The sequence below is a fragment of the Thermobia domestica genome, chromosome 1, assembly GCF_964235325.1.
Source record: "Thermobia domestica chromosome 1, izTheDome1.hap1.1, whole genome shotgun sequence".
NCBI classification, from domain to species: Eukaryota; Metazoa; Arthropoda; class Insecta; order Zygentoma; family Lepismatidae; genus Thermobia; species Thermobia domestica.
In genome coordinates, this window is record NC_137454.1 from 198,185,510 (window position 1) to 198,200,322 (window position 14,813).

General features: G+C 35.5%; 1 protein-coding gene across 1 annotated transcript in view; it reads left to right on the forward strand.

Annotated features, from left to right (window-relative positions):
* The window catches only part of LOC145692727 (uncharacterized), a 35,836-nt gene extending 24,524 nt beyond the window's left edge, over nucleotides 1-11,312 (forward strand). Inside the window, exons 4-5 of the mRNA XM_081768157.1 lie at nucleotides 8,365-8,550; nucleotides 10,968-11,312. Of these exons, the coding sequence (XP_081624283.1) occupies nucleotides 8,365-8,550; nucleotides 10,968-11,017 (236 nt within the window). The 3' untranslated portion in view covers nucleotides 11,018-11,312. The remainder of the gene's footprint in view (nucleotides 1-8,364; nucleotides 8,551-10,967) is intronic.
* Nucleotides 11,313-14,813: the final 3,501 nt, after the last annotated feature.

A 14,813-nucleotide genomic window follows, 5' to 3' on the forward strand; every position in this document is an offset into this window, starting at 1 on the left:
GTGTGCGTGGGTTTTCTCGGGGTTTTCCCGTTTCCTCTGTAAGGTAAAAAAAAATAAATAATATAAAATATATAAAATATAATCTCGCTATCTTTATCTATTTATCGGTATCGCTTTATGTCTATATTAAACTATATTCCTAATCGATATTCTTTATCACACCACTCTTACGAGTCTGCCTTTTTTACCTTACAACAAAAAGAAAAGAAGAAAATTCCAAAAGAAATAATCCGTCCGCTCGCTGTTGTCTAGGTAACAGGTTCAAAAATACGATTGAGTTAAAAATAACAAGTCAAAAGATTTACGGAGAATAACTAGATTTATTAGCTTAATGTTTCTCTGATTTAGGTAAGGTGTGTTGACTAGAAATCTGAGAGTCAGAGGACGTTACTTCGCCCTTGCAAATTTAATCTTTAATATTTTGCTCGGCTTCCTAAAAACTCATCATGAGAGTTCAAGGAACACAAACTCTAATTTAAATAACACTAAACATAAAAGTAAAAGACTTTTCAAATAATTCTTTGGGAACTGCGGTAATATGGAAACTAGTACTCTCTCTACTCTAGGTCCATATTCCTTACTTTCAAAGACTGCTTAACTTCACTTAGTAACAGTCCGGCCTAAATCTGGTTTGGACTCTCAACCAGGGTTGGCTGGTTTAAACCAAGGTGGTTTAAACCATGGTTTAAACCAAGGTTTAAACCAGCTGGTTTTTTCAAAAAAACCAACTGGTTTAAACCAAAAAACAAAAAATGTTCGTAAAAGTGTAAGTGTTTGTAAAATCTTGATGAACACACATTTGTGGGTTATAACGTTTCACTCCCGTATATTATTCGTATTATATTCAGACCTAAATTCCCCATTCATTACTCAAAAAGATTATACTACAAAAGCAACTTCTTTTTACAAGTTTATTTTGTGATTTTTTTGTAGTTGTTATTATTGTTATGTAATTGCAATCGAAGAAAAATTCTAAATATTGTTTCGTTTCAATGTTTACTATTGATAAAACACATCGAAAATGCCGTACTTTGTGTGTGTGGGGGAGGGGGGTCATACAGACCCCACGAGAGGCATTTAGTGAAATAAGTATCTTTGGTATCTATTTATGTATAAATGAGTCTGAGCCAAATTGGACTCAAATAATTCGTATCTTTATTCACTTTTCTTATTGATATGCAGATTAAGTCGGTGTATTTCTTTAATTTGGATCAATAAAAATCGTTGTTAACTAACTTGAACTAAATTAGTTCTTCTGTACTCGGTAGTACTTTGAAATTGTTCATATGTAATTCTGTGTAATGGTTTCACTTGTACAACTGTTTATTTTTTTGTCCTTCTGAAATGACTCTTGACAGTTATATTAAGAAGCATGTAAAGATCAGTACAACGTATTTTTTTCTTTAATCAGGATTCCTTCGTGAGTGAGTCGGCAGACGTATCGCATTTGTGGCCAATTAGTCCTGGTTCTGAGTTCAAATGGAGGACAATTTCTCTCGGATGTAACTCGAGAAGCGGTTTTTATTCCGCTTTAAGCTTATGTGACCCCTTCCAGCATAACCCGGTTGTTGCATAATAACATCAAGGCGAAACAAACTTATTTCTGTCCATATATGATATGAATATATAGAGCAAATCATTTAAACCATAAAAACCTGGTTTAAACCAAAAAAACCTGGTTTAAACCAAAAAAACAGGTTTTTTTGGTTTTTTTAATAAAAACCATGGTTTTTGCCAACCCTGCTCTCAACACTCTGAGAAATCCAGAAAAGGAAACTAGCTAAATCTTAAGGATAGGTAACTTAGGGAATTAGGAGTAGCAGCCGTCACTCATGGCCCAGCTATATTACGTCTTCCATTCAAGACTCTAGGTTAAAAGGTGAACACACACTCTAATACTTTCAAACACGAAAGTCGCAGTGTGAAAACAAAAACACCAGCCAAGCCTCACTATTGCCTGACTGTACGGGGAAAACGAAACCAAATCGCAACTTGGATTCTATTTTAAATGGGAAAAACCTCCAGCACCTGGAGAGTTTCAAAACCTAAGTGCCCTGGGTTCACTCTCTCCCTAGGGTCACCCCAAGAGCAAATTACTTTTTCACTCCTCCTAACCAGCAACTAGAGCCCAGTTTAGTCATTACTCTGACGTAGAGCTCAAAATTCCTACTTCATTCTTTAATTCCTATTCCTAACTCTGGAATTCTCCTAAGTTACGGCCAGAGACCACTTTCTCTAGCGGGACTGGAAGCCACGGACTAACATATCCACTGGACAACCAGTAACTAATCTAAAGGACAAAAACTCCCAGGAAAAGCTCTCTTGCTAATTCCCTTCGGACTGAACAGCCACCAGCATAGCCCTCTACTCTACAGGCCTCCTTAGCTGAAACAGCCAAAGCCATAAAAAAGTCCGCCTTTTTATATGTTTTGCCGGGGACAGAAAAAATGAAGAAAAAATTCAAGTATTAACGGTTCTAGAAGCTTCTACAGCAGTGGAAAATTACTGGAAAAGTATGAAAGAAAAGTGAAATCTTCAAAAAACTAGCCTCTCTACCAGGTTTATAATAAAGTGGGAGCGAGAGTAATACTCGATCTAACTAAGTGAATCTTAATCTTAAAAGAGAATTGGCTTATATAAATGATTGCACTAATTGATATTTACATACATTTATATATATTAAACATAGTAAAATTATATATTAGGCTATACTTATTAAATAGATAAAACCAGATAAATGCATTAGATAAATACGTGTCAGGCCTGACTTATTAATTAATCCACACAACTTAATTATATATAGATAGATTTAATATTAAAATATATATATCTGAAATATCAAAGCAAGGTAACGAAGTGCCCCTTGCACCTCCCACTTTCTTCATTCCACCATTTCATTCATTCCTCATCATCACCGTCTCCTTTAACCTAACCGGCATAACCGCGGGACGTAAAACTTAAAGATTTCATTTCTTTTTTGTAAGAAAGTAGACTGAAATGGTTTGGACATGTAAGAAGAAGACCGAGCGATTACATATCTCACCGAGTGGATGCTATAGAACTGAATGGGAAACGAGCTCGAGGCCAGCCAAAGAAGAAGATGAGAAGATTGTGTTAACGATATGGTGCAGTATGGTGTCACAGCGGATATAACATAAGATAGAAGCAGTGGACAGCGATCCGAAAATTCGATCCCAGCTTACTGGGGGGAAAAAAAAGTGTAAATGCTTGATCTAATGAAAATTAAAGTATAGGCCGTAATTAAGAATGGAAACCCAAAATAGGAAAATGCAACATAGCATTGCAACTTTGCAAATGCGTACTGTTGTGTTTTCTCTTTACGTGTTGAAACATCCCTGGCGGAAACAGTAGGATTATGCAAGATTCAAGTACGGGGCACATTAGATTGTGTAGCTTCTACGAGGATAATTTTTTCGAGAATTTAGTGATAACGGACAAGAGTGGATTTACCCTATAATCAGAGAGCAGAATCATCAATACGGGGTCTGTCCAGAAAGAAACCAAAACTTTCTAAATATAATGGCATTCAACATTATGTGCTTCAGAATAGTTATCTCCAGTATTAGTACATCGTTCCCTGCGCGTCTCCCACTGCTGAAAAGCATCCTGGAATGCACTTTTTAGAATAGCTTGGAGATTTCTAGGAACATACTGATACCACTTTTTCACCGATACCGACACTGAAGAGGCCGATACCGATACTTTTGGACTCATGTCTTACATATTATTAGGAATTTTCAGAGTAATGAAATGATCAACATTGTAACAGCGTATTTTAGATATAAAGCCAAAATTTGATATATAAAGACAAAAATCAGAATTTCATATTATGTTTCACAATATATATATATATATATATATATACTCTAAACTTAATTCAGCTTACATAAAATGAACTAAAAAGCAGCAAATACTTTCATAGTGTAAACTTAATTCTAAGAATCAATGATTGATATTTAGAGTAATAATGTACTTTGATAGTTATATTGTATTTACTGGTCTCTATTACATTCATAACAATGCAAACTGATACTACCGTTACAAATTTTTATTGTTTACAAAATTATGCGTGCTGAACCTGGTGTTGCTGTGTATATCATAAAAAATAAGAGTTATTTAAGCGAAGTCGAAAACGCTAGAACTATTTATTAACTTTAAAACTAGTTTTTTTAACCAGTGAAAATTTTCTACAAAATATTTCCAGTGCATTGTTGTGAACTAGTTCTTAACCTCCACTTCGCTTTTCGGAATTCATTGTTTTTACAAAAGGATTGTTCGTCACATCACGGAAATCTGTAACACATCAGTTGTCACGCCTCGTCACCTCGTGAGCCGGTCACGCCCCGTCAGTCCTCGATGAGTTCATCTTCGAGACGTGTGACTCCGAACTGGTCTGGAGGACGACAGTGTAGAATTGCGCAACGATGTATTTCTTAAATGAGGATCGCCACCGGAGATATTCCGGAAAATCTTCTAGAGTGAAAAACGCATCTGGTTCGTGAGAACGAGTGAACGCAAGCGTAAGAAGACGCGATCTAGTTGATTTCTTATTAAGACTATAGACATAATAAATCCAAAATACCTTAAACATCTGTAATAATTACAATGTTTGCCAACAAATAACAGTAGGAGAATTTAGGTTAATCATTTATATTATAAAACACAACAGATACATAAACGAACACAAGTTAACACAATCTATTAAATTCGCAATGTATATATATATCTTTACTGTAGATCCATATTATCCAACATTAAACGAAGCTTATAAATTTATCCAGGCATCTAGATGTACATGCACGTGCTAATCCAGCATAATGAACGTGAAATTGGAAATATAAATCAGTAGCTTCAAGTATATGTGATAGAAGTAAGCTCAGCATGCATTTGAACAGTTATAAATAAAGTACATTAGGTTTCGTTTGGTAAATAGTTGATATGCCACAAGTCAATCTATTATTCGCCGTAAGCGGTGTTCTAAGTATAAGCAGCATCAATAGTACGTGAATATATATAGTTTATTATCAGCTTAAGCTTTGCAATTAAATATTATATTTATTATTTGTCACTCACGTTTCTACTTATTTATCCTCCACTTATTTGTTTAATTATAATTATTTACTTCGTAACTCATAATCTCTATATTTATTCGTAATTCTATATATCTTTTCCTTCATTTATTCATAACATTTCATTTGCATCCATAATTGATGATGAAGTCATTTCGAAGATTTGCTTTAGCTAACTGATTGTATTCACGTAAAAAGGAGTTACTATATTCTGCTTATATAGAACATTGACCAGGGTTAAAGTACATGCATGGAATGGTTATAGCTTAAACTTTTTTCTTTTACGTAAGATTGATTGCTGAGAAAATTATGCATGATCTGCTAAGGATTAGTGTTATCTGACACGTTCATATTATGAATGTTATAGCTGTGAATATGGACACAAACGCTTTTCCAACATAATTTCGAGCAGTAAGAACTAGAATTTTGAAGATAATTTAGGTTAGTTTAAATTACGATGCAACACATCTTCGCTGAATTGTTACAGGGGATCAACCCCCTGAATTGGTTTATTCAGAATTTCATTGTTCCATTATTCAACAACCTCTTAAAACACAAAAGTAACAAACAATTACGAGTACTGTAATGCCAATTATAGTGGAGCATTACACAGTCTTGCATAAAAACTATATTAACTTTCTTCTAATTCTGAAATTAATGTTATTGTAAAATTATATGTTTTGTAAATGCAAAGTGTTACAAGCCACTTGATTGTAATTGTGACTGAAATAGTAACATAAAAAAATAACAAAAAGTAAGTTCTATTCAAATTTTGTAAAGTTAGTAAAAATACAAACTAAAAAAGTCTATTTCAAAAGCTCCATTTATTTGTAGTGGTTTCAAAATATTTGCGACATCACTTGTTACACCAACTCAATTTTCTAGTAGTTGAAATCCAGTGAACACAAATCACAATGAAGAAACATACGTGCTTCATCTGTTTCAGGTTTCATTCTACTTAAATTATCGTATATATGTGTCCACCAATACTAAAGAGACGTTCACTTTCAACTGATGATGGGGGAGCACTGAAATATTTCTTCACAAGTTGTACAAGTAAAGGAAAACTATTTGCATGTTGTTTTTACCACGAAAGAGGATCATAATTTCTTGGGTCTGCTATCCTGACTGAGGACCTTTGGCTTTTCTTCACCACTATTTTGGCATGGAGGGATTAAAAATATCAGTTGAGTACGAGTAGTGCAAATCAAAGGCGTACACATGCATAAAGAAATCGATTGTACAATTAATAATTTAGATCAACTTTAAGTCTAAAAGGAATCGATGAGATATAAGTATCACTATTATTATCAAAGAAATTGAAAATAGTTCGAGAAATGTATTGGTAAATATCGGTGTCCATTTACCGATACCAATACTCCCAAAAGTGGCCGATATCACCGATACCGATATATCGGTACATCCCTAGAGATTTCGTAGCATTTTTTTCTCCCCTCTATGGATTGGAAACTGCGACCTTTCAGGTGAATTCCAGTTTGGGAAGTAGAAAGAAGTCTGCAGGTGCAGAATCAGGTGACAACAGTTATATTGTTCTTCGCTAAAAGCTCCCTAATGAGGAACACCGTCATGGTGCAGCATCTATGTTCCATCTTTCCAATTCCCAGTCTCGTCTTCGTTACGGCCTCCCCCAGGCGCCCCATTACTTCCAAATAATACTCTTTGTTGATAGTTTTACCACATGGAACGTGTTCATAATGAACTACATTATGAATATCAACGGAAACAATAAGCATCACTTTAATGTTTGAGCGACTTTAACGTGTTTTTTAAGTCGTAGCGAAGATTTCCCCACTCACTGGAATGACTGTCTTTGTTTCAACGTTGTAGCCATAGACCCAAATCTCGTCACCTGTTATGATGTATTCCCAGAGCTATTCTATTGGTTTGCACGATTTAATACATCTTCATAAGTTCCACCCTTGTTTCTTCTTCTTCATTTGTTACAACCGTGAAACAAACTTTGGAGTTTTCAATTAGGGTCACATGACGGCATGCTTTGCTGATTGTCACTTCCTCTGATACTTGCAGACAGGCAAACGACGATATTTTCGTACAACATTGCGCACTTTCTGAACATGATCATCATCACATGATGTTGATGGGGTCCAGGTTTTGCCTTTTCTTCGATGGATGTTGTTCCTCCTTTGAAACGCTGAAACCATTCATAACACTGGGTTCGACTCATACATTCTTCCCAATACACTTCCAGCATTTTCAAAGTTTCTGCAAATGTTTCATCTATTAAAAAGAAAGAAAGAAAGAAAAAGAAACTGGTCTTTCAAAATCTTCATTTTCTTAATACCTCAAAAACACAACAAGTACGGAACACTACTTCACTCCAATGCTCGTAATCTCACAGTGACATAAGGCAGGATGATGCAATTACCATTAAAATGCTTGTGAAGGATCCGGTACGGGCACTGGCAAGAGCAGTCAAGGGTAGTTTCCTTGATCGTAGTTTTTGAAGGTTCAGTTTCTTGTTGGACAGACGTCATATGTCACACCGATTCACCACCTCCTCCTTTAAAAAAAAAAAAAAAAAAAAAAAATCTGGAAAAAAGATCATGTTTGTGTTATGAAATTGCGAAGGTATGATTCCCATCGATTATCTTACCTCCAGTCATTATCACTGAAAATTACGAATGAGCCCCGGAGAAATTGTTTGATGTTCTGAAGCAGAAACGCCGCGGAAAGTTGACGAAAGGTATTCCATTGTTCAGGAATACTAAACTGATTCACAATTCTTACGAAACTTTTGCATTTGTCAAGCAATGTAATTTTAAAATGTTATCCCTTTTCCATTACTCTCTGAACCTTTCCTCTTTGGATTACTATCTTTTCCAAAACTGAAGAGTCTGTTATATACAGAGATTATTTCATTTGTGAAACAGCAGTTTGCAGGGGATACGGACATTTCTCGATAGTGCTTGCTTAGATTTACCCTTCACTTTGTGATCATGGAGAAAAGAATTTCTAAATCCTGTAGTGCCATTTTGATGTGGTTCGGTTGCTACTAAGCGAGGGTAAAATGATACTGATACATAAAACTTGGCAAGTGCAAGTAAAGAAAAGCCTTATTTTCATATCCTAAAGCTAGTTAGTAGTCCTAGTGATCGATCTGCTCGACTCTTTATAGGTCACGCTCCTATTAGCTGTGAAAGAAAACTACGAAGGTAGTGAATTTTTGGTTTGCTGTTGATTTTCATATATTGAATCAATATTGTATTTTTTTTTTCTCTTTCCATGTAAATAGATGATTTTGAAGATATATGGCCAAAGAGCGAGCGATTGTCTTCAGACGATATTTACCACTTGGTAAATTTCTGGGAAAAATGTCGCAAGCCTCCAGTGACTCGTGAATCCATGGAAGACGATATGATTGATTGGAACATTCCACTGTTAAAATGTGACGAGGACGAAGTTCCTCATTTCAGCCCAGGTAGGAAGAGATACCGAGTCATTGAACTGTTACCATTAATTTTTAAAATGTTATAAGAAAAGAGTTCATTGCGATTTTACATTGTAAATAGATTTAGGTACCTAGTACATATTGATTTTCCTGTTCCGAGCAATTTTTAATTTTACATTGTTGCCGAAGTCTCCGTCAGAGTTGATGGCTTTAGAAGAGAATTCGAATTACTATTTTAATATACATAGCTTGAAGCTCTTCTGCTACATTGGTTAATTTTGAATATGAAGAAAATGAAGGCTTATATTACTTTATCTTAGATTTGTCGTACTTGAAAGGTGATGATGATAAACTAATTAAAAATATTCATCTTAAAACTTGTGAACACTACCACAACTACAAACTCTGATACAAACTTTAGCAACAATGTGAAATTTAAATTGATCAGAACAGAAGAAAAAACTATACGCACTTATTTCTATATATAAAGGAAGTAGTAATGACAGACTGGTAAACGCCCAGCCAAACTGCTTCAGCTAGAAACTTGAAATTTGGACAGAGATTTGTGATGTAATGACCCACTAAGGAAAGATTTTTGGAAATTTGACATGGAAGGCAGAGAAAGAGGGGTGGCAATTATTATTTCAAAATGTCCATATCTCGGTATCTCTAAATGTTAGAAACTTGTAGTATGATGTAGGGACTTCTTATTTAAAATAATTAGACACGCGTTTCCACGTTTTTTTTTTTTAAATATATATATTTGATGTGGAAGGGAAGAAAAGAATCAGAAGGAAAAGGGGGGGGGGGAATTACAATTATTATATATTTCGGAATCTCTTAGTCCTGCAGTCAAGACCTAAACCCAAAGTTAAAGTATTAAATTTTTCTGTTTGCATATTCTGAATGATAAACATGTGGGGTTTTCAAATTCGAGTGATGCCACCATGGCACCCTTGGGGAACTCGGGCGGTGACGTCATCAATTGCGTCATTGCAAGAGTCATTGAATACACTACGACACGTTTCAAATACTTGACACAGCTCCTATGATTTTTATACGATTTGCATCCTATAACTTTCTGCTGATAGATAGTGAATTCATCTTTCGCTAATTGTATCCACTAATCATGTTTTCGTTTTCATTACACTTAAAAATACTTTAAATGGTAAAATGGTCTGCACTTTTAAAGAAAATTTGCATATATGAAATTTATTTAATTCTATATCTACATTCAAATTAGGCTACAAGCTATTAGCATAACATAATTCCAAATCACGAGATCAGTAATGTAATACAAATTACATTGCTCGAATGGGAATGGAGCCTGCGATCCCTGGCATTAGAGGCGAGAGTGCCAGTCAACTTGAAAATATGTAATATATTTACTTTCGAGTTAATTTTATTCCGATTTTTAGTATTGTAGGGAAATTTAGGACACAAAGCCACATTGTAATCATTAAAGAATATTGTAATAATATAATTCGTGATATCAATATATTTACGGAATAAGTTACATTTTGTTGCTAGTTAACATGGAACATTGAAAGCTTTTACAACTGATTTGAACATTTCGATTGTTTTATGCATTATAAACATATGGTGAAATATTTTTTTTACTTGTAGTTACAAATGGCTACTTTATTGGTTAAAGCAAAAAACAAAAGAAAAAAGTTGACTCGATCGGGAATCGTACGTGCACATGAGTCGTAAATGTTCCTCACTCTGCCACGGCGCCACTTGATAATTTTACGCTTCGTATCATATATGCGGCGAGTCGGAAACTTTAAGACTCTTTTTCTCCGCTATTTTTGGCTGTTGCACTCTCCCAGTTTCTAATATTAACACTTTAAATGTGCATTACTACCTCAAAAACATAGCCCCGAAGTTCACTTACCAAAGTCTGCTTTCCCCTTGTAAGACTGGCCATATAGTAACTATAACGCTAATGATCGCCTTACAGTGACAGCAGAGTGGTACGTTAGTTATTGCCTTTCGAGTGTCTTTGAAGCTTGATCTGACTACCGAAATTCTCCACTGTCTCACTTTGTTTTACATCACGATAATGCACAGCCACACATTGCAGCAAAAACTTTGGAGTTTCTACAGGAGAGTTGAGTCCGTATTCTACCACATCGGGCTTTTTCTCTAGGTTTAGCTCCATGTGACTTAACCTTCTTCCCAAAACTCTAGAAAAAGCTTTGAGGACGCCGCTTCAGACAAGTTAACAGTCTATCACAGCGTATAATAATGGAATTTCCGATACTCCAAAAAAGGAAATTTTAAACATATTTGACTCGTAGTTTTTAAGAATGCAAAAGTGTATTGATGCTTGTGGGGATTATTTTGAGAAATTATAATTTTATGCAAATAAGTTGATTTTTGAAAGACAATCTAAAAACTTTCGACATGCCCCTCATATATACACACTTTTCTTCTTTTTCAAGTTCTGCCGATGATGGATGATGAAGATCTGCAGGAAGTGCCAATGCCTTGAAAATGACGTTGATATTGTTGGACAAATGAAAGTTGTTTGATAAACACTTTTTGTTGTATAATTGTTGATGACCTGTGGTGTATTCTGTTCATTGGAATGAAGTATCAAGGCTGTATGTGATACCATCTTCCAGCTTCTTTGTACATAAATGGTATTTTCTGTTTTTTTTTTTCGTAAATAATGTAAAAATACTTACGATAGTTTGTTTTTAATACTACTATAATGTAATATTCTAGTCTATTTTGAAGACTGTATCTTTTCTTTTGCTAATAAAAATAGAATTTTACTTGCATAATGTTTTTATTTGCAAGTTAATAACCTATATTTTGGTAGTGGAGCTATCGTAATAATAATAATAATAATAATAATAATAATAATAATAATAATAATAATAATAATAAAAATCAAGTGCCTGCTGCTTTCTTTAGGCAATCGAGTTGCAACAGTGAATGCAACAATGTCGCATTTTTACATAAACACGGTGATCGACTTTCAATGGTGACGTTTTTGTTTTAGTAACTACGGTAATGTAAATACAGAGCGTTCAAAAAGTCTATACACCTGAATTGTCATATTCAAAGCAACGAGAAAATTATTTTACTCAAAATTTATTATATTTTTATGGCATAAAAGCACTATGTACAGGGCGTAGCATATACACACATTTTAACACACATTTTCACAGCAAATGTTGGAAATGTCCCCCATGAGCCTCCAAACATGCTTGCACACGTTTCTTCTTGTTCTCAAATACTCTCACAAGTTGTTCATGTGGAATGCTATGAGCAAAATCTCGAATAGCTGTTTCGAGTTCTTGTAGCGTATGGGGGTTCCCTTTATAAACAGAATTCTTTGCATAACCCCAGCAGTAAAAATCCGGAGGAGACAAGTCAGGAGACCGAGGTGGCCACAATCCCTTTGAAATTATTAGATCTCCAAAAACCTCTTGCAGTAATCTCATGGATTGGCGAGCTGTATGTGCTGTAGCGCCATCTTATATCCAAGCATTACGAATTTCGTCTTCCGTTAGTTCTCCCATGAACTGGTGAATAATTTCACAATAACGAGTTGAATTTATTGTTTGTCTGAAAAATATGGGGCCGACTATTTTTCTTATGGATATTGCAATCCACACCCCTACCTTCTGGTCATGCAGAGGAACTTCATGTATGACATGTGGGTTTTCTGCACACCAGAAAAGTGAGTTCTGGGCATTGACGTAACCTGATAAATGGAACCAGGCCTCATCAGTAAAAAAAAAAAAAAAAAAAAAAGTTAACACCATTGTTTCAGAGACCGCTAACTAGATGCAACAATCACTTCAACGTCACTTTGCCGACTGGAATCTAAGAAAGGAACTTCACGCAAGGCGATAATATAGCAGTGTTGCAAACCTTCGCATAAAATTTTATTTCATGTGACTTTGAATGCGACTTTGACTAGCCACGATTCAGGTGTATAGAGACTTTTTGAACGCTTTGTATATTTACAAGTATATACAGTGCGGCAATTAGGAAAGGGACAGATTTTTTTGAAGTGAAGTTACGTTTTGATACGGAAGTTTTTCATGGTGGTTGAATCATAAGTGTCACTATATGGGTGTATGCAGAAATTTCCTGCTCGGCTGGTCGCCAACGTAGCGCGTGACGTGGCTAATTATAGTTTGGTCTTGTGATATCTCGTCATCATTCCAACGAATGAATATCAAGTTCTGTGCGCGCGTAAGGAAAACTCTAATGGAAACACTTAAAATGTTTATGAGGGCAGTTGTCTTTCCCGTTGTTGTACTTTTGAATTGCATAAGAGTTTCAGTGCTAGCAGGGGTCCTGTGGTGGATAAGCACCCAATTCTAAGCAGTTCTTCGAAACTGTTGTTTGACAAAGTTCGGGATTTTGAATGAACGAAGTGCAAGTCTTAAAGTAATGTCAAACCTTGTAGAAGTGAATGAGACTGTTCACTAGATAACGCGGGATTTGAAGGAACAAAGAAACCGAAGCCTGTACACGTTTTATCTAATTCCTTAACGGAGGTGTGGCTGTTCGTGAATGTTTGACTTAATAAAAGTATTTTCTGTGTTACCACAACCCGCATACTCTCCAATCTGTGTTCCTGTGATTACTTTCTTTTCCCCAAATTAAATGCTGTACGAAGGGTTACTTTTTTTTGACTGTTTCCACCATCCTGAAAGCAATAACTAGTAGGACCTTAAACAGTATTAGAATCCAGATCTTCAAAAATCATTCCATGACTTACTAGACCGTGCAAACCGAGTGTAGACAATGGAGGTACAGTCCGCGGCATAAAATTTGTTACAAAAATTCTAAGTCCAAATGAATAACAAACTCTTGCCCAGTTTTCTTATGCATTCCCGCAATACATGTATCAATCGATTAGTTGCTTCTAGTATTTATTCCAACTCCTCCCCGACCTCCACCTCTCCTTGTCTAAAGCAGTATGTGTGACGTAGTTCACTCTTTCCATTCAGCTGAAAAAGAAACAGGAATCAAGTTTACAACGTTATAGCTTTAAAACAGTCTTTTCCATTCGTTTGTTCTGAAATATTTTTAAGAGCCTAAATTAAAGGAAAGTCACACAATCTTCCCAGAGCTTCATAAATATCTTTAGTTTCATTCTTTTCTTTCTTTAAAGACTGCAAGCTAGTAAGATGCTCCCTAAGAAATCTATGGAAATTGCCAAGAGCTCTAAAATATCTACGGACAGAAACGAGTTTTATTCAATGATTCATTGAATTTCTTTTCAGTAAGTGCAAGCAAATGTTTCAGGGGCGTCATTTGGGCAGGACAGAAGGGTAGTAGTAGAAAATGGATCGATCTGGCTCAGACCTGGATCAGCGTTGAACAACTCACAAGCCCCTGGGAAAATGACCACCATGCACCGTGAGCCCACGGTCTTTCACGACCTCCATTTTAGGGGTGAATTCGTTCCCTTTTATGAGCACTTTTAAGGGGGTGTATTCGTTCTCTTTTACGAGCACATTTTAGGGGGTGAACTCATTCCCTTTTATGAGCATATTTTCCAACCCCTATGAACAAACAGCAGAACATCAGACTACGTAACATAACGAACATACAGAAGAGCAAATTGAACTCATTCTCTTTTATGAGCACATTTTAAGGGGTGTACTCGTTCCCTTTTATGAGCATATTTTTCAACCCCTATTTTAACATAGCAGAAATTACACTGACACTACGTAACACACAGCAGAACAGATAATACATAAGAATACGTAACACACAAGGGTGTATTCATTCTCTTTTATGAGCATATTTTCCAACCCTTATTTTAACATAGCAGAGAATAGGGGTGGATTCCACCCTTATTTGAACATAGCAGAGAATAGAAGTGTACTCGTTTCCAACCCAACATTATTTTCTTTTACGGGGGTAGCAACACCCCCAACCCTCCTCCTTTCTCATCCAGGGCTTGGGACCGGCAATGGCGGAGTTTAAAAAAATAACATCATCATACTCTCATAAATGAATAAAGCATAATATCATTAGCATCAATAGTAGTGAGTGAGAATTTGTTTAAAAAATCCTGCATCGAATAACCAGATGCACGACATGCTAAATATAGGAAACAGTAATGTCCACAAAATTGAGATAAATCACCTTGAATACGTCTATTATTCCATGTATAATACAGACAGTTTCGTTTTAAAAACCTTATGATGTTGTATATAGGGAGGTATACCATAGCTATCGAAATACTCTCCCACACACATAGATATATAAACAGCAACCCAATGTTCACCAGGCTTATCACTAGAATCAGT